This window comes from Maylandia zebra, linkage group LG7 (genome assembly GCF_041146795.1).
Source record: "Maylandia zebra isolate NMK-2024a linkage group LG7, Mzebra_GT3a, whole genome shotgun sequence".
In the NCBI taxonomy this organism is placed as follows: Eukaryota; Metazoa; Chordata; class Actinopteri; order Cichliformes; family Cichlidae; genus Maylandia; species Maylandia zebra.
In genome coordinates, this window is record NC_135173.1 from 7982801 (window position 1) to 8002555 (window position 19755).

The 19755-nt window shown below is 44.4% G+C and overlaps 1 protein-coding gene across 1 annotated transcript in view; it reads right to left on the reverse strand.

The window, feature by feature from the left end:
• Nucleotides 1–18383, reverse strand: part of LOC105940466 (uncharacterized) — a 111301-nt gene extending 92918 nt beyond the window's left edge. Inside the window, exons 1-2 of the mRNA XM_076885655.1 lie at nucleotides 18143–18383; nucleotides 17880–18056 (exon numbers count right to left, since the gene is read on the reverse strand). Coding sequence (XP_076741770.1) covers nucleotides 17880–18056; nucleotides 18143–18350 — 385 coding nt within the window. The 5' untranslated portion in view covers nucleotides 18351–18383. The remainder of the gene's footprint in view (nucleotides 1–17879; nucleotides 18057–18142) is intronic.
• Nucleotides 18384–19755: the final 1372 nt, after the last annotated feature.

The window sequence follows — 19755 nt, forward strand, 5'->3', positions numbered from 1 at the left end:
ATGTGATGCTTTAGACCAATGAATTAAAAAGATCAAGTGTCAAAAAATATTTCCTCAGATACTAGTATTAGTACAAGTGTTTCAGTCTGAAGTACTGAAGCTTTCCTGTACATCTTTCAGAGACTGAACAATGTTTTTACTGGTTTTAGTCTGCAGTTGCAGTCTAAAGTTGGCTTTCTGCACTGAAGATATATATTTTTTCTAATTATCATTTAGCCACAACCAAGTGAAACAAACATCACCACACAGCAAAAAAGGTGAGACCAAAGGTTTTATTAATAATGCAAAGAAACCAGATCACAGCTGAACACGAATCAATAAGCATGCATAAAATACAAATAGCATTAAAACTACTGCTGTTATAAAACATAACATATTTATATGACAGTTGCAATCCTGGCAGAACAAAACAAGAAAAAAAATACAATTTTAACTGGTATTTCAAGTATGTGATTTTTTTGAGTTCTTTGAGTCTAAATAAACAATATACAATATATAAAAATATAAAAATAATTTTAACAAATGTTTGTGCTTTGGTCTGAGTGCGCATCTTTAACGGCTAGCTCGAGTTATAGGGGGATCGCATTCCTCAGCCTCCCAAGGAAAGACTATTTAGTTGATACAGGAGGAACATTGTCGTTTTCATCCTGGCTGTGGAACACTGGACCAGCTCGTTATCCTCTCAAGGACATTTTAAGGTGCACAGGAGTTTGCTCAACCTGTCTATATGTTTTTTGTGGAGTTTAGAGGCATTTGAGCATGTCCCTTGAAGTATTCTGTGTAAGGTGTTTAAAGAGTATGGGGTTTCAGTTCTTGTACAACTGTTGCAAGAGGTTGGTCCGCATTGCTGGCAATAATTCAGACTCATTCCCAGTGGGCGTTGGACCCTGCCTTGTCACAAGCCAAGGGCAAATGCTGAATTGGGAATTCTTTGATGTCCAAATTACAGAGCCCTCAGCTGATTACTCCACCTCTTCTGTGCCCTCAGAGGAGCAGGAGTAAGAGGTGGAGCGCCAGGAAACTCTATAGGGATTATGAGTTTCAGCGGATTTAGGGATTCCTTGGTATTGTCTGAGAACAGCAAGATCTCCTGGCTGGAGAGAAGCACATCTAGCCTATCCATTTCATTCATTTACTCCATAATCCAGAGCCAGATTATCATTCAACAATACATTTTTCAATAGATGTGAATAACTTAAATACGTGTTCTCATAAAATATTATCTGCTGTGCACAGAGTTGGGAAGGTTACTTTTAAAATGTATTCCATTTCAGATTACAGAATACATGCCCCAAAATGTATTCTGTAACGTATTCCGTTACGTTACTCAATGAGAGTAACGTATTCTGAATACTTTGGATTACTTACTATATTATCATGCTGTTTACAACTACGTGAATCTACTATTGCTGTGTGATTTATTACTGTTACTGAAGGTTCGCGGCTCCGAACTGTAGTAAAGAGACCTCTGACTAATACGTTGGTTCCGTGTCGGGCTCATAGCCGAAAAATAGCTTTACTTTGTTGTGTGGGTCAACTTTGCTTGCGAGAGACAGAGAGAGGCGTTGAAAGGCTGCTCCAATGGAACTTATTGTTTCGGAGGAAAACACGAACACAGCGTACAGTCGAGTCTTAATAGCTTACTTACAACTGGGCTCGTCAGGCACTCTTCTTGGCTGCAGTGGTTATTACAGGAAGTGCAGAATTATTAGGCAAATTAGTATTTCCACATCATCCTCTTCGTGCATGTTGTCTTACTCCAAGCTGTATAGGCTCGAAAGCCTACTACCAATTAAGCATATTAGGTGATCTGCATCTCTGTAATGAGAAGGGGTGTGGTCTAATGACATCAACACCCTATATCAGGTGTGCATAATTATTAGGCAACTTCCTTTCCTTTGGCAAAATGGGTCAAAAGAAGGACTTGACAGGCTCAGAAAAGTCAAAAATAGTGAGATATCTTGCAGAGGGATGCAGCAGTCTCAAAATTGCAAAGCTTCTGAAGCGTGATCATCGAACAATCAAGCGTTTCATTCAAAATAGTCAACAGGGTCGCAAGAAGCGTGTGGAAAAACCAAGGTGCAAAATAACTGCCCATGAACTGAGAAAAGTCAAGCGTGCAGCTGCCAAGATGCCACTTGCCACCAGTTTGGCCATATTTCAGAGCTCCAACATCACTGGAGTGCCCAAAAGCACAAGGTGTGCAATACTCAGAGACATGGCCAAGGTAAGAAAGGCTGAAAGACGACCACCACTGAACAAGACACACAAGCTGAAACGTCAAGACTGGGCCAAGAAATATCTCAAGACTGGTTTTTCTAAGGTTTTATGGACTGATGAAATGAGAGTGAGTCTTGATGGGCCAGATGGATGGGCCCGTGGCTGGATTGGTAAAGGGCAGAGAGCTCCAGATATCCCCCTATCTATCTCAGACGCCAGCAAGGTGGAGGTGGAGTACTGGTTTGGGCTGGTATCATCAAAGATGAGCTTGTGGGGCCTTTTCGGGTTGAGGATGGAGTCAAGCTCAACTCCCAGTCCTACTGCCAGTTTCTGGAAGACACCTTCTTCAAGCAGTGGTACAGGAAGAAGTCTGCATCCTTCAAGAAAAACATGATTTTCATGCAGGACAATGCTCCATCACACGCGTCCAAGTACTCCACAGCGTGGCTGGCAAGAAAGGGTATAAAAGAAGAAAAACTAATGACATGGCCTCCTTGTTCACCTGATCTGAACCCCATTGAGAACCTGTGGTCCATCATCAAATGTGAGATTTACAAGGGGGGAAAACAGTACACCTCTCTGAACAGTGTCTGGGAGGCTGTGGTTGCTGCTGCACGCAATGTTGATGGTGAACAGATCAAAACACTGACAGAATCCATGGATGGCAGGCTTTTGAGTGTCCTTGCAAAGAAAGGTGGCTATATTGGTCGCTGTTTTGTTTTTGAATGTCAGAAATGTATATTTGTGAATGTGGAGATGTTATATTGGTTTCACTGGTAAAAATAAATAATTGAAATGGGTATATATTTGTTTTTTGTTAAGTTGCCTAATAATTATGCACAGTAATAGTCACCTGCACACACAGATATCCCCCTAAAATAGCTCAAACTAAAAACAAGCTAAAAACTACTTTCAAAAACATTCAGCTTTGGTATTAATGAGTTTTTTGGGTTCATTGAGAACATGGTTGTTGTTCAATAATAAAATTATTCCTCAAAAATACAACTTGCCTAATAATTCTGCACTCCCTGTATTATATTTACATGCTTCCAGCTCCCGCTTTTGCTCGATGACCATTCATACTTTTCCTTTTTCTCCCTCCCTCGCTCACAGACACACAACGTGTATGGCAGTCCATTCTCCCTGCAGTACGGATGATGCTACATTCTTTAGAGCTATACCTGTAGCATTCTGCCTATTAGCTTAGCACAACAACAACAAAAAGGCGCTCTCTCTCACCCAGGAAACACACAGAGAGAGATAGCGTCACCCTGTAACCATGGCAACCGTAACGCTGCCGCCTGGAACAACAGAACGTAGCTGTCAAACAAAACCCAAACAGTCCTGACCCGCGACAACATGAAACAGGAAAGTACCGCTGTGTAATCCATTTATTTCAACAAAGTAACTGTATTCTAAATACCACCTTTTTAAACGGTAACTGTAACGGAATACAGTTACTCATATTTTGTATTTTAAATATGTAACGGCGGTACATGTATTCCGTTACTCCCCAACACTGGTTGTGCAGAAGGTTTTGTAAAACAGCCAATACAAAAACTTGCAAAACTTTGTCTGGTGTCCAAGCTAATACGTTGAAATATGCTTTTGTCTGACCAGTAGACAACCCCATCCATCTTCATCCGCTTTATCCGAGGCCGGGTCGCGGGGGCAGCAGCCTAAGCAAAGAGGCCCAGACCTCCCTCTCCCCAGCCACCTCCTCCAGCTTATCCGGGGGAATACCAAGGCGTTCCCAGGCCAGCCGAGAGATATAATCTCTCCAGCGTGTCCTGGGTCTGCCCCGGGGCCTCCTCCCGGTGGGACATGCCTGGAACACCTCACCCAGGAGGCGCCCAGGGGGCATCCTTGTAGGATGCCCGAACCACCTCAGCTGGCTCCTTTCGATGTGGAGCAGCAGCTGCTCTACTCTGAGCCCCTCCCGGATGGCCGAACTTCTCACCCTATCTCTAAGGGAGAGGCCAGCCACCCTTCGGAGGAAGCTCATTTCTGCCGCTTGTATCCGCGATCTCGTTCTTTCGGTCACTACCCACAGCTCGTGGCCATAGGTGAACAAACAATCGATGATGTTCTTTATGAACTCAGCTTCTCTCCATGTCACGCTGTTTATGCTTTCCTTATCAATCAAATTTTGCTCCCGGCATGCACCGAGAAGAGGGTGATGAAAGGCAACGAAATATGAGAGTGCGAAGAGGAGAGGATTATCACCCTTCTGCCCTTAATGCATCTACCTGATTACTTTTTACACCTCAGGAATGAATACATACATCCTCTGTCTATTAATGGCAATCTGGCGAGAGGAAGTCAAAGTACTGTGGCATTATGATGGATCTGAGCAGGATGCAGGCTATTGCACCGATAGGTAAATGAAATCGCAATGTCAGTCTGGCTACGGGAGAAAGAGAACATTTACATATACCAGATGGAAAAATGTGTACATAATAATGATGTTCCAGCACTCTTATGCACAGAGGGCTGGAGTGCAGAGATTTGACCACCCTCCTTTCGATGTGGAGCAGCAGCTGCTCTACTCTGAGCCCCTCCCGGATGGCCGAACTTCTCACCCTATCTCTAAGGGAGAGGCCAGCCACCCTTCGGAGGAAGCTCATTTCTGCCGCTTGTATCCACGATCTCGTTCTTTCGGTCACTACCCACAGCTCATGGCCATAGGTGAGGGTAGGGACGTAGATCGACTGGTAAATTGAGAGCTTTGCTTTTACACTCAGCTCCCTCTTCACCACGACGGACCGGTGCAGCGTCCGCATTACTGCAGCTGCAGCCCCAATCCGTCTGTCGATCTCCGGCTCCCTTCTCCCATCACTCGCGAACAAGGCCCCGAGATACTTGAACTCCTCCACTTGGGGCAGGAACTCATCCCCGACCCGGAGTGGGCACTCCACCTATTTCCGGCTGAGAACCATGGCCTCAGATTTGGAGGTGCTGATCCTCATTCCCGCTGCTTCACACTCGGCTGCGAACCGTTCCACTGCGAGCTGGAGGCCCTCACCCGATGAAGCCAACAGAACCACATCATCCGCAAAAATCAGACATGAGATTCTGAGGCCACCAAAGTGAAAGCCCTCCGCCACTTGGCTGCGCCTAGAAATTCTGTCCAAAAAAAATTATGAACAGAACCGGAGACAAAGGGCAGCCCTGGCAGAGCCCATCACCCACCGGGAACGAGTCCGACTTATTGCCGGCAATGCGAACCAAGCTCTTGCAACGGTTGTATAGGGATCGAATGGCCCGTAGCAATGGGCCAGACACCCCATACTCCCGCAACACCTCCCACAGGACACCCCGAGGGACACGGTCGAATGCCTTCTCCAAGTCCACAAAACACATGTAGACTGGTTGGGCAAATTCCCATGCACCCTCAAGTATCCTCGAGAGGATAAAGAGCTGGTCCAGTGTTCCGCGACCAGGACGAAAACCGCTGTAGTTGGAACACACCCTCCGGTCCCCCTTCTTGAAGATGGGGACCACCACCCCGGTCTGCCAGTCCACAGGTACTGCCCCTGATCTCCACGCAACATTGCAGAGGTGTGTCAACCAGGACAGCCCTACAACGTCCAGAGCCTTCAGGAACTCGGGGCGGACCTCATCAACACCAGGGGCTCTGCCACCAAGGAGTTGTTTAACTACCTCAGTGACCTCGTCCCTGGAAATTGGCGGGTCATTCCCCTCATCCCTAGACTCTGCTTCCTCCTCGGAAGACGTGTCAGTGGGATTAAGGAGGTCCTCGAAGTATTCCTTCCACCGCCTGACAATTTTCTCAGTCGACGTCAGTAGCGCTCCGCCAGCACTATACACAGTGCAGGTAGAGCACCGCTTTCCCCTCCTGAGACGCCTGACGGTTTGCCAGAATCTCTTCGAGGCAGTCCGAAAGTCTTTTTCCATGGCCTCTCCGAACTCCGCTTGGCCTGTCGATACCTGTCGGCTGCCTCCGGAGTCCCACAGGCTAACCAAGCCCGATAGGACTCCTTCTTCAGCCTGGTGGCTCCCTTCACCTCTGGTGTCCACCATTTGGTTCGGGGATTACCACCACGGCAGGCACCAACCACCTTGCGGCCGCAGCTCAATGCAGCAGCTTCGGCATTGGAGACGCTGAACATGGTCCATTCGGACTCAATGTCCCCAGTCTCCCTCGGAATGCTGTTGAAGCTCTGCTGGAGGTGTGCGTTGAAGATCTCGCGGACTGGGGCCTCTGCTAGACGTTCCCAACACACCCTCACTGTGCGTTTAGGTGCACCAGGTCTGTCCAGCGTCCTCCCCCGCCACCTGATCCAACTCACCACCAGGTGGTGATCAGTTGACAGCTCAGCCCCTCTCTTTACCCGAGTGTCCAGAACATATGGTCGCAGGTCTGGTGATACGATTACAAAATCGATCATCGACCTACGGCCTAGAGCGTCCTGGTGCCACATGCACTTATGGACACTCTTATGTTCGAACAGGGTGTTCGTTATGGCCAAACTGTGATTAGCACAGAAGTCCAATAACAAAGCACCGCTCAGGTTCAGATCAGGGAGGCCGTTCCTCCCAATCACGCCCCTCCAGGTCTCGCTGTCATTACCCACGTGAGCATTGAAGTCTCCCAGCAGGACAACAGAGTCTCCAGGTGGAGCACATTCCAGCACCCCCCCCAGGTAGTCTAAGAAGGCTGGGTACTCTGAACTGGCACTCGGCGCATAAGCGCAGATGACAGTCAGGACCTGTTCCCCGACCCTAAGGCGCAGGGAACAAACCCTCTCGTCCACCGGGAAAAACCCCGACGTACTGGCAGCAAGCCGAGGGGATATTAGAATACCCACCCCAGCCCGCCGCCTCTCACCAGGGGCAACTCCAGACTGAGACAGAGTCCAGCCCCTCTCCAGGAGACTGGTTCCAGAGCCCAAGCCATGCGTAGAGGTGAGCCCGACTATATCTAGCCGGTACCTCTCAACCTCACGCACTAACTCAGGCTCCTTCCACACCAGAGAGGTAACATTCCATGTCCCTATTGCCAGTCTTGGCAGCCGGGGGTCAGTCCGCCAGGGCCTCCGCTCCTGGCCGCCACCCGGCACACAATGCACCCGACCCCTATGGCGCCTCCTGCGGGTGGTGGGCCTGCGGGACGATGGGCCCATGTCTCCTCTTCAGGCTGTGCCCGGCCGGGCCCCATGGACTAAGGCCCGGCCACCAGACGCTCGCTCTCGGGCACCGTCCCCGGGCCTGTTCCCTCGATATCCTTTTCATAAGGGTCTTCTGAATCGCTCTTTGTCTGGTCCCTCACCCAGGACCAATTTGCCATGGGAGACCCTACCAGGGGGCAAAAGCCCCCAGACAACATAGCCCCTGGGATCCCTGGGACACACAAACCCCTCCACCACGATAAGGTAGCGATTCAAGGAGGAGCAGTAGACAACCCGCCAAAACTGAATTTAAACCATTTGAAAATGAATAGATTCATGTTTGAACTACTGGAAATATTGAACAATTTAAAGGGAAAATAAAATCACCATATGTCCTACTCACTGGTCTCTAAAAGTGTACTTTTCAGTCTCAAACAGATACTTCCTATATTGAAGATTTTCTCACACATCTATGGCTACTTAATGATGTTACTGCTGTTGTTAGTCTGCAGTTTCAGTGTAGTGTTTGTTTCCTGCACTGAAATCAGAAATCAGAAAGGGTTTTATTGCCAAATCTTGAGCAGGTTTACAACATTAGGAAATTGCTGCGGTGCTTCAGTGCAAACATACTGTCATAAATTACGCTTAAATAGACATGAAAAAATAAAAATAAGAATAAGAATTAAAAGTGCTACGTAGAAAGATATATACATGAGTGCAGGTGGTGATCAGTGCCAAACATGGAATGATGCAGTGAACACAGCGTAGGGTCATGTGTTAGTAGTGGGAACAGTCATACGGTTATTGTTCATGTGTCCAACAGCAGAGGGGAAGAAACTGTTCTTATGGCGCGAGGTTCTGGTGCGAATGGACCGGAGCCTCCTGCCTGAGGGGAGCAGGTCAAACAGACTGTGTCCAGGGTGAGAAGGGTCAGCTGAGATCCGAGCTGCATGCCCCAGTGTCCTGGAGGTGTACAGGTCCTGCAGAGATGGGAGTGTGCAGCCAATCACCTTCTCAGCAGAGCACACAACACGCTGCAGTCTCTGTTTGTCCCTGATAGTGGCTCCAGCGTACCACACGGTGATGGAGGAGGTGAGGATGGACTCGATGATTGCAGTGTAGAATTGCATCATCGTCCGTGTTGGCAGGTTGAATTTCTTCAGCTGCCTCAGGAAGTACATCCTCTGCTGGGCTTTCTTAATGACGGAGGTGATGGTGGGCTCCCACTTCAGGTCCTGGGTGATGGTGGTACTCAGGAAGCGGAATGAGTCCACAGAGGTGATGGGGGTGTCAGTCAGGATGATGGAGGAGAGTGGAGCTGTGTGTTTCCTGAAGTCCACAATAATCTCCACTGTCTTCTGGGCATTCAGCACCAGGTTGTTGTGGCTGCACCAGGACACCAGACGTTCAACCTCCCTCCTGTAGGCAGACTCATCCCCGTCCGAGATGAGTCCAATAACGGTGGTGTCATCTGCAAACTTGATTAGCTTGACAGACTGGTGGATGGAGGTGCAGCAGTTGGTATACAGGGAGAAGAGCAGAGGAGAAAGAACACAGCTCATTTGCACAGTGTCTGAGGGTGGCAGGAGACACACCCTCTGGGCTGGGAGCTTTTCGAGCATTCAGACTCTTAAACTGCTTCCTCACACCTGCTTCATGAATATGAAGAGTTGTGGTGGGAGGAGGTGATGTGAAATCCTCTTTTGTGTGGGGTGAGGAGGGGGGTGTTGTAGGTGAAGTATTTGAAGGTGGTGATGGCTCTATGGAGGGGGGAGAGGTGGGGGAATGAGTGTCCAAAGTGCCTCTATTGTTGGGGCCGTTGGAGGTGTGAAGGCTGCCTGATGGCTCGTCAAAACGGCAGTAAAAGTCATTAAGGGTGTTGGCCAAGAGCAAGTCATCAGTGGAGTGGGGGGTTTTAGGCTTGTAGTTGGTGATATTCCTAAAACCTTTCCACACAGAGGCCGAGTCATTCTCTGAGATCTGCTGCTGCATCTTCTCAGAGTGCTGATGTTTAGCAATGTCCACTTCTTTAGTGAACCTGTACTTGGCCTCTCTGTAGCAGTCCCTGTCTCCGCTTCTGAACGCCTTTCTCTTTTCCAGCAACAGCTTTTTGAGTTTAGGAGTAAACCAGGGTTTGTCATTGTTATAACTCACCCTGGTGCGTGATGGCACAATGCTGTCCTCACAGAAGTGGATATAGGAGGTGACAGTGTCCGTAAACTCATCCAAGCTGTTAGAAGCAGCCTTCATTGTGTCCCAGTCCGTAGACTCCAAACACGTGCGAAGCTCCTCCACAGCCTCGTTGCTCCACAGTTTTTTGGTCCTCACGACAGGTTTGGAGAGCTTCAGCCTCTGTCTGTACGCGGGGATTAGGTGGATCATGACGTGGTCAGAAAGTCCGAGTGAAGCGTGGGGCACCGCACGATAGGCCCCGCTGATCGTGCTGTAACAGTGGTCTAATGTCCTCTCCTCTCTGGTCGGGCATTTAATATACTGCTTGTATTTGGGAAGCTCATGGCTCAGATTGGCTTTGTTAAAGTCCCCAAGAGCAATGATGAGAGAGTCCGGGAATGTCCGCTCCATGTGCAGTATCTGCTCCGCGAGTGCCTGCGCATCCGCATCTGGCGGGATGTAAACAGTGGCCAGGATGAATACATGTCTGAAGACAGACATGTATCAGTTAGCCACTATCAAACAAGTCAAATTTTCCATGTGACACCTCAGTCAAACCCTCAGAACCACAGGAAAAAAAATTAAATTTGCAGCATTATTAAACAAACTTTGAATAATAGTTCAAAGATACTGGATCACAGCTGTGGGAATATAAATAACATAATGGCATTAAAGTTACTTTTTTTCTTAAAATATACTAAAATATTTACTTAGAATCATATTAGCATCTTCAACTGATGCCAACACTTTAAATATGACAGGAGTTGTGTGTGGAGGCGTGGAAGAGATGACCCAAACGCAGGACTCACGGTGCAGAAATGATGAGGATTTATTGGAGCAGGTGAATGAACAAAGCAGGAACGAAGGACTGGCTGGCTGAAAGACTGGATGAATGGCTGGCTGGCTGACTAACTGAACATACATACGGAGAGACGACATGAACATCAATGACACGACAAGGGCCGAAGGGAAAAGAGGGCTTAAATACATAGACTGATGAGGATGATAATGAGAGACCGGTGAGTCCACAGCTGAACATAATCTGGCTAATGACACGAGACGAGCTGACACAGGAAAAGCAGGAAGTGAGAACATGGAAGTGGCAAAATAAACTGAACATGAACACAACTGAAAACACTGGGTCACCGACCCAGGAACCCTGACAAAATATGTCTTGAATCAACCATGGTATTCACAATACTCAAACCTGGAACTTAGCAATCTTTAACAATTAGTTCATCTACAGAATTAAATTACATTAAAAAGTTAAAAACCAAAAAAGGTTAATAAAATTAGTTTTTAACCTCCTGACACCCAACCTATCCATTATGTTTATATACAGACCGATGGCTTCCGGTATGATGGCGCCTGTGTTTGGCTCTGCCGCTTCCGGTTGTAGTTTGTCGTGCTCTACTACTGTTGTGTTGTTTTTTTATGCTCTACTGTTCTCACTCAGTTTTAATGATGTATTTGTGGCCCTGGTGTATGATCGCCTGGCTTTGCTATCCATCCGATCCTCTATGATGCCACACAATGTCTCGTCGTCCTCTGGCATTTTCCACCCTCCTCCATTAGCTGGATCCTCGTCAGGCGATTTCAGTGGTCCCTCTAGACCACGGAGAAGGAGAGGGAGAAGAGGAGGTATTCAGGTAAAGCTCAGGATGTACTGGCGGCGTGGTTTGGCTGGTAAGTGACGTCGAGCGTGCGTTGTCTCCTGTATCCAGAAAAGCTCCATGGAGGGGGACTTGTTTTCCACGGCCTTGTTTGGATACGCTGGGCCCGGCTCTTTGAGACTGTGCCACCTCAGGAGGGTTTATCCAGACTCTGCTGCGGGCTGGCTTTTTCTTCCCTCGGTGAGTGGATTCTATGAGCGTGACGGCTCGAACCCTGTGTATTTACGTCCCTTAACTCGAGCCTCTGCAAATAATGAGGCTTCTAGCTCACTGAATATGGTGCTTTTCAACGCTCAATCTCTCTTTAATAAATCATTCTTGTTGAATGATTTTATATTATCTAAAAAACTCGATTTTTTATTCCTGACTGAGACCTGGCAGCGGGATGTAGACTACTCGTCACTTATTGAACTTTGCCCGGATGGCTATACTTTTATTACCCAGCCTCTGTTGTCTGGTCGGGGTGGTGGGCTTGCTTATAGTTGGGGACTCAAAATGGAGTTGATTTCTCAACCAGTCTTTTTAATAATTACCGTAATTGTCGGGCTATAAGCCGCTACTTTTTCCACAAGCTTTGAACCCTGCGGCTTTTAGTCAGGTGTGGCTTTTCTATGGATCGTCCCTGATTTTTGTCATATCGTAAGACGATTTGTTTTGTTTGTTCCGCTGTTGTACGGCACTACGTTGCCTGGCGGAAGGGCATGTGATCAGACACACAGTATCGGGGTTCAAGAGTGGTATGTTGGTCACATGTCCATCCGCCAGGCAACATAGTGCCGTACAAGTGAAAAACAAACTTCAAAGTAGCGCTACGTGTTCAGCGGGAGTCGTGGATGGTGTGCGGCAATAAACTTGTGAAAAGCAAGTTATGCTCAACTCCACCGGTGGAATCTGACAGCGTGGAAAAGTGTGAAAACATCCATTCATCCACCTGAGCCTAAAAGGTAGTCTGAATCTATTTTTCTGGTGTGCTGTAAGTTATTGTTATGTACTACATTTGTTACTCGTTTATGAAGCACAGCACATGTTTCGTACTTGTAATTACCGCTACTTGTACATATACCTAAAAAGTTGTGCAAATATGTACCCATAACTTGTTTTTCAAAATATTAATAAAAGAGGTGTGTCTCCAAACAGCCATCTCTTTCCTGACAATTCGCTTTGTGCATATTGTGCACTTTGTGACTCTGTCTTGAAAGGTGCTATATAAATAAAAATTTATTATTATTTATTTATTTATGTCCTCTGTAGTGGACAAAGAAATTAAACTGTAAGATCCTTTTTTATTCTTGGTTCTCAGCAGGTTCACAGAGCCAGTGATGAAAAACTCAGATAGGCTTGAAACTTTGTGATCACCATCTTGGAAATGTGGTCAAAAAAGTGCAACAACTAGGCAGTTTTCAGCCACTAGGAAGAGTAAATGTTTGCTCTTTCAGTTCTAGATCCTGTAGCCATTTAACAGCACATTGATTGCAAGAAGTTACTGCACATCAAATTGTTTATTGTGTGTCATATGTTTTCTTTTTTTAATCTTTTTTTCTTTGCATTAAGTTTTTTTAGTAAGTTTAATTTGAATTTACAGAATGATCTTGAGTATGGTAAGTGTGTCTTTAGCTTTGTGGATAATACAAACTGGAAATAGGTAGGGTAGCACTGTTCACTGTGTTTAAAAAGGAGTAGTTTAACTTGGCAGGAAGAAAAACAACTTGCTTGGCTTTTTTCAGAGTTAAAGATAAAGAGCAGCTGTACCTCTGGTCCTCTTTGGCTAATTGTTCATAAGTGGCATCTTTTTTTTTCACAGCCTAATACACTGCAGATGGATCAGTGTCTGAAGAATCAAACACGTAAATCACTTTAACAGCAGCAACTGTAATAGCACTGCACACTTAAGGGTTAATTTTTTACAGTGCTTACCACCTCTGTTGTGAACAAACAGTTGACCAGAAGGAACCCGTGGGTGTTTGTGCAAAAAAGGCGGTCGACCACAGAGCTTTTATCTTCTGTTAATGCAAACTGATGCACTTCACCACAAAGCACAAAGCAAACATGTTCTGACAACATGAACAGTATTATGAGCCAAAATGGAACACGCTGTAGTGAACAACAGGAAGTTGCTGCTTTGGTTTTACATTCAGGACTCAAGAGAAGACAAAATTAAGCAATAGCTTAATTTGCTACAATTTGAGATGTGCATTATTTTAACTAAATTACAGATCCTTTTGTCCAGACGTTGAGATGATTTTTACTAATCCTCACAAAACAATTAACATCCACAGTATTTCCTTTTTGTTTGAGTTGTTAGATCAGCCATTGTAAAAAAAAAAAAAAAAAAAAATGACATTAAGCTTTGCTGAGTGATTTCTTTTTCCTACAAGTATAAATCCTCAGCTTGTTTTTGTAAGATCAATGCCATAATGCTGGAGAGGACAGGAAGTCCATTACTCAGACTTTGGATTCAGGTGGATAAATGCGGTTTTCATCTCGGAGAATACATTCAGTTACATTACTCCGGGTGTCGTTTGCCAGGTGCTTTTGGGTTAAAATATTTAGATGGATGGATGGAAATCTGATAAATTTCTGCAGGAAAACTGGTCCTTGTGCTACTGTAGTGAGGGTAGTGAGTCCACAACAACTCAGACTCCTTCCTGATGCTTGTTTGACTCCACCAGAGCTGCACTTTGATCTTCAATTTTGTTCACGTTTTTTACAGACAGAATTTCTATAGCCAACAAGGACAGTGTATTGGATTCATTATTAGGTTCACTGATTTTAGGATCTCTCTAGTTTTTGCAGACATTGTGGTTTACAGAATAAAGACCTCCACCTCACACTCAAGCACTTTGTACCCAAGTATGAAATAGCTGGAATAAGAATTCAGACCTTCAGCAGTTTAATACTATCATTCCTAACTGGAATAAAGCAGAGTGCACACTCTGGGTTGAGATAGTTCCTGACTCGAATTAAGGGTTTCATGTGAAGCCTTTTGTTAAGCATTTTGTGACCAAGATTGCAAAATACTTGAACACCTTGTTCAAGTATTTTTCTGATCTTGCTTATAAAGGACTGGTGCACCTCTATAACACAGATGTAGTGCTATGTTATATTTAATGGAGAGATGAAAAAAACGCTTTGGGTTTATCGGCGAACATTCTTACTATGGCCATGAGCTCTGTAGGAAGAGACCAAAAAGATGACTGAGGGTCAAAATGGCTTCCTTTGTATCTGGGCTCTCTCAAGAGTCTCAGCTTGGTCTATTAAAAAGGGCTAAAAGGGACTAGATTCAAGGTGATTGAACCATTTGAGGATCCTTCAGTTCACATCCTAGGTGAGGTACTTTAGGGACAGTCAAATAGGAAGCTTAGGGCAAATGCAGGAAGTGCTGAGTTGGGAATTCTTCTGTCCTACCAGAATAACAGAAGTTATAAACTGAAGCATTAAAACATCTGTATCACAAATTTTTTTTATGTTTTTCTGTGTCTGAAAGTCCTGCAGGATCTTAGCTTGATCATTTTCAATCACCCTAAAGGGTGTGTCTCATTTTCACCTCTGGACTGTATTCAGCACAGATGTTCTTGTATGCTATGCTAGCCAAATGGTTATGGCGTTCCTTGTATGTGTTTGTTACAGAAGTTTGTAGTTTCAGACCACAAAAAAATTGAATGCTAATGAGAAGAACTGATTTGTCTGTAGGTGGTGACCAAACAGTTTTCAGAAAAGACCTCAGGGCAAGATCTAAAGGATTTGTTTAGCCCAAAAAATATTTTCTAAGTTTGGATGTTAAAAGTCTCTTTGTGACATTGTGAAGGTTTCCCACAAGGACTAATGATAACTAAAATGATGCTTGGGATTATTGAATAAAAAGTAAGTTCAGCTTTCAAAGACTAACCCCATTTTCCATTTTATAATCAATTTAAATGAGGGAAAAAAAGGCAAAATTGTTGAAACCACTGGACAATTCTCACATTTAAACTAAATTAAACACATTAAAATGAAAATGTACACCATGTCACCTGCTGCTGGTTGGTTTCTGAGTGTCCAAGGACATAAAGTCTTTCAGTCTCAAACAGACACATCCTGTACTGAAGCTCTGCTGTGCAGTTCACAGTATTGAATGATGTCTTTGCTTTTTCCTGTAATGTGTGTGTTTCCTGCATTGAAGAGAGATGTACATCAGTTAGCCACAAGTAAACAAGTTAAAGTTTCCATCCGACATCTCAGTGAAACCCACTGAACCACACGACGAAAGTGTCACAACAAAAAAATATATATACATCTTTAATAATGCAAAGATATCAAAGACGTTGGTGTCATAAAATAACTAATATTTGTATATGACCGATTGCATTTCAATTAAGACAAATTATTTTATTTTTTAATTATTTGAGTATAATTTGGTTAGAAAATGATATGAAGCATATAAAAAAATTTTCAACATGTGGATTTCCTCTTGTCTGAGGTGCTGGGGGGACCAGTTAGAAACCAGCAGATGGACATCAGTGGTTGGACTGGTGGACTGGTGGACTACTTCAGTGAAGAGTAGACGACGTCTGGCTCTGGTTTAAAGTCTGAATACAAACACACACAGTTCAAACAACAGGAAACATGATTACAAGCTTTGTAGTTCAATCAAGACCTCCAATCTCCACCTCTCTGCATCACACACAGTCCCAGTTCAGACTTTCCCTGTAATTTTAAAGCTTTCCAGCTTTCAGTCATCATACTGGTGCATGTGATATCAGTGGTTTCTCTCCCCTCCTCTTTCAAAGCCACAGTCATCAACTCCATTGAATAACATTAAGAATTAAAAGAAGGACACGATTTCTCAGACAGGCTGAACATTCAGACCACCACCACACGCGGTTCGGTTTATATGTTGCATGTCTTTTTCCTGTCTTCCTCTCCTCACCCCCACCTGGTTACACCAGATCCCCACCCCTCCCTGAGCCTGGTTCTGCTGGAGGTTTCTTTTTTTTTAAGTTTTTCCTTGCTACTGTCATCAAAGTGCTTGCTCATAGGGGGTCATCGGATTGTTGGTGTTTCTCTGATTTTCCTGTATTATTGTAGTATCTTTACCTTATAATGGAACGTGCCTTCAGGCTACCGTTGTCATCTAGCACTGTAAATATAAAATTGAATTGAACATGTAGTATCCAAACAGTACCTTCCTGGATGGTGTTCTTATAACTAGGACTGCACCAAATGGTTTACATTTTTCTAGTTGTAGTGTTCTACCCAGTGTTACCTAGTATTCAATGACCCAGTATTCTGGATTGTTGGTTTAGCTTGCATGTGTGACATCCTTGCTCACTAACAATGCTTATTAGTGCAGAAACAGGGTGGTCCTCCCTGATTATCTGTGACTACCAAATGATGACATCATGTTAGGATTAGCTAAATTACACAGAACAAAAATATAAACGCAACACTTTTGTTTTTGCTCCCATTTTTCATGAGCTAAACTCAAAGATCTGAAACATTCTCAACATAGAGGAAAAGACCTATTACACTCAAATATTGTTCACAAATCTGTCTAAATCTCTGTTAGTGAGCACTTCTCCTTTGCGCAGATAATCCATCCCACCTCACAGGTGTGGCATGTCAACACAGATTTAGACAAATTTGTGAACAATATTTGAGAGTAATGGGTTCTTTGTGTATGTAGAAAATGTTTCAGATCTTTAAGTTCAGCTCATGACAAATGGGAGCAAAAACAAAAGCACTGCGTTTATATTTTTGTTCAGTGTAGAATGGAAACGTGAGGACATGAAAAGAACAGTTGGTTTTCACTCTGTTCAGACAAACAGCAGCTGTACCTCTGATCTTCTTTGGTTTGATGGCTATGTGTCCACAAGTGACATCTTCAGTTCTCACTGCTGAGTACACCACATCTGTATCAATGTCTGCAGAATGAAAGATGTAAGTTAGTTTAAGGACAGTCCATTAGTTTAACCTTGGTTTTAGAAGCAACAATGCGGTTTTCATCTTGTAGAATACATTTAATTACGTTTCTCTCTTTGTGTTGTGGTAGGTGCTTGTCCCATTTTGATCTCGGGACTTCCAGGCCATACTTGCACCCTGCTGTTCTGAATTATATCAGGAGCTTTCTTGTCTTGATGTCAGTGGCTTCTATCTCCTCCTTTAGCTTATTATCCCAACGGGTTTTCTGACCACTGGCAGGGTGTAGCTATTATTTATCTGGATCAGACCTTATGAGGACTTATCCTTAACTTATCCTCTCCAGGTAATTGGTGATTGAGGCTTTCCTAGCAGTTTCTTCATGGTTCCCATATCTATCTAGCTGGCTATCTTGACAAGGTCTGGCAGAAACAATTATTTCACAACTACCACCCATATCACGTGAGAGAAAAACACAATGTTACCTCTGTGTTCTTTGATTGCCCTTTGCTGATGATGTGATGATTTGATGTCACTATATGTGATGTCATCTGTGAAATTATCATTTGCAACTTCTTCTTGTTCAGCTGAAATAATAACATTTAACCGCTGTCATAACTCTTGTATAAAGAAATTATTTTGGAAAACATTTCTATGTTTGTAATTTTCAACAAATTATAATTACTTCAATGGGAAAAGAATGTCAATCCAACAAAGTAACAATAGTAAATTTTTTAAAATCATTCAGTAAACCAACTCTTGTAAGATCAGGACGTCTGAGTCTCACCTTCAGGTTTCCTGTGAACACATCGTCTCACCAGCAGAACCAGTAACACCAGTAGAACCACAACACAGACTGATCCAACACATGTCAACACAGAGAGAACAGGAGGAGAGCGTGATGGAGGAGGTGTGGATGTAGGTGGAGGTGTGGATGTAGGTGGAGGTGTGGTGGTTTGTTCCCCTAAAATAAAGCAAACACAGTCATTAAGTTGTCGTCACATTGTGAATGTTGAAAGCTGCAGAAACACAGACAGGTGAGTGTGTCACCTGTGACAGTGATCCAGCTGGATGGAGACTCTCCATGACCGCTGATGTCACACTTGTAGAGGCCTTCATCAGACCTGGAAACATGCTGGATGGTCATGTGACCTGTAGGCTGCTTCCTGATGAGGGAGCCATCTTTATAGAAAGCAGCTGGGAGGTTGGAGGGAGTGGTCTTTGTTTTACAGAGCAGAGTGACGTCATCTCCCTCCATCACAGGGAGGACAGGACTCTGCAGGATCACTGATCCACCTCAACACAGAGACAAACTACAGCATTTCATCCATTTACACACAGCTTCATCAACACTAACTCCACACACTCAGCTTACCAGTGACTGTCAGGTTAACCATGTTACTGATGGGACCCTCTCTGGACTCACACTAGTAAACTCCACTGTCCCATGTGAATATTTCACTGATGTTACAGGAATAACTGGTTGGCTTTGTCATCTGACCTCCACACCGAAGTCTCTGTTGTTTGCTTTTGTTTCTCCTCAGAGTCCATCCAGCAGAGCTGTCGTCCTCCTCACAGCTCAGAGACACAAAGTCTCTTTCAAAAAACTGAGAGCTGCTGGGACTCACAGTCAGACGAGCTGTGAGGGTTAAAATGAAAAAAACAAACAAAAAAACAAACAAACTGTTGCTTGGTTATACTTTTGCCTGACACAAAGGTGTTTTACTTAATTCTGAAACATGAACCCAATCAGGTCATATCAGTGAGCATTTCTCAGGTTTAAACTGTGACAGAAGAAGGTTACTGACCTTGGTTTGTTGTGCAGCTCAGCAGTGAGATCAGAACTAAAGAGAAATGACACTCAGGTTGATTTGAGGTGAACATAAAGAGCAACTCCACACAAACAGCTGACAAACACACAAACTCGTCTCTCTCTGATGTATCTGCTCATTTCGTTTTTGTTGCCAGCAACATGTTTCAATAAGAGTCAGTCAGAGTCCACCTCCCCTCAAAGGGAAGGGCTAAACCAAAACATGGATGTTTCATTACATTTGTATTACAACATGCTGATTTTAACACTATGGTGTCTGAGTTTTGTCCCATATCCTTGAAGCTTTACCTACTAAAACTGTGTATTTTATTATCTTTACCGACATGAGGAGCAGAATTGACTGAAATCTTTTATAAAGTGTAAAAACTTGAGATTTAATAATGGATTGGATTTATATAGCGCTTTTCAAGGCACCCAAAGCACTTTACAATGCCACTATTCATTCACACACTGGTGGAGGCAAGCTACAGTTGTAGCCACAGCTGCCCTGGGGCAGACTGACAGAAGCGAGGCTGCCATATCGCGCCATCGGCCCCTCTGGCCAACACCAGTAGACAAGTAGGGTAAAGTGTCTTGCCCAGGGACACAACAGAGAGCCCAGGGATCGAACCGGCGACCTTCCGGTTACAGATGCGATTCCCAACCCCCTGAGCCACGGTCGCCCTGCATTTGATCATATATTCATGCAGTGTGTGAGTTTGTGAATAACTTTATGGCGTCATTGTGATCATGGGACATTGTACCAAAAATATGTACATTGTGTAGTACAATGTACATGTGCTTTTAATATTATGTATTAATCAACATGGTTCATTGAAATATTTTTTTCAAG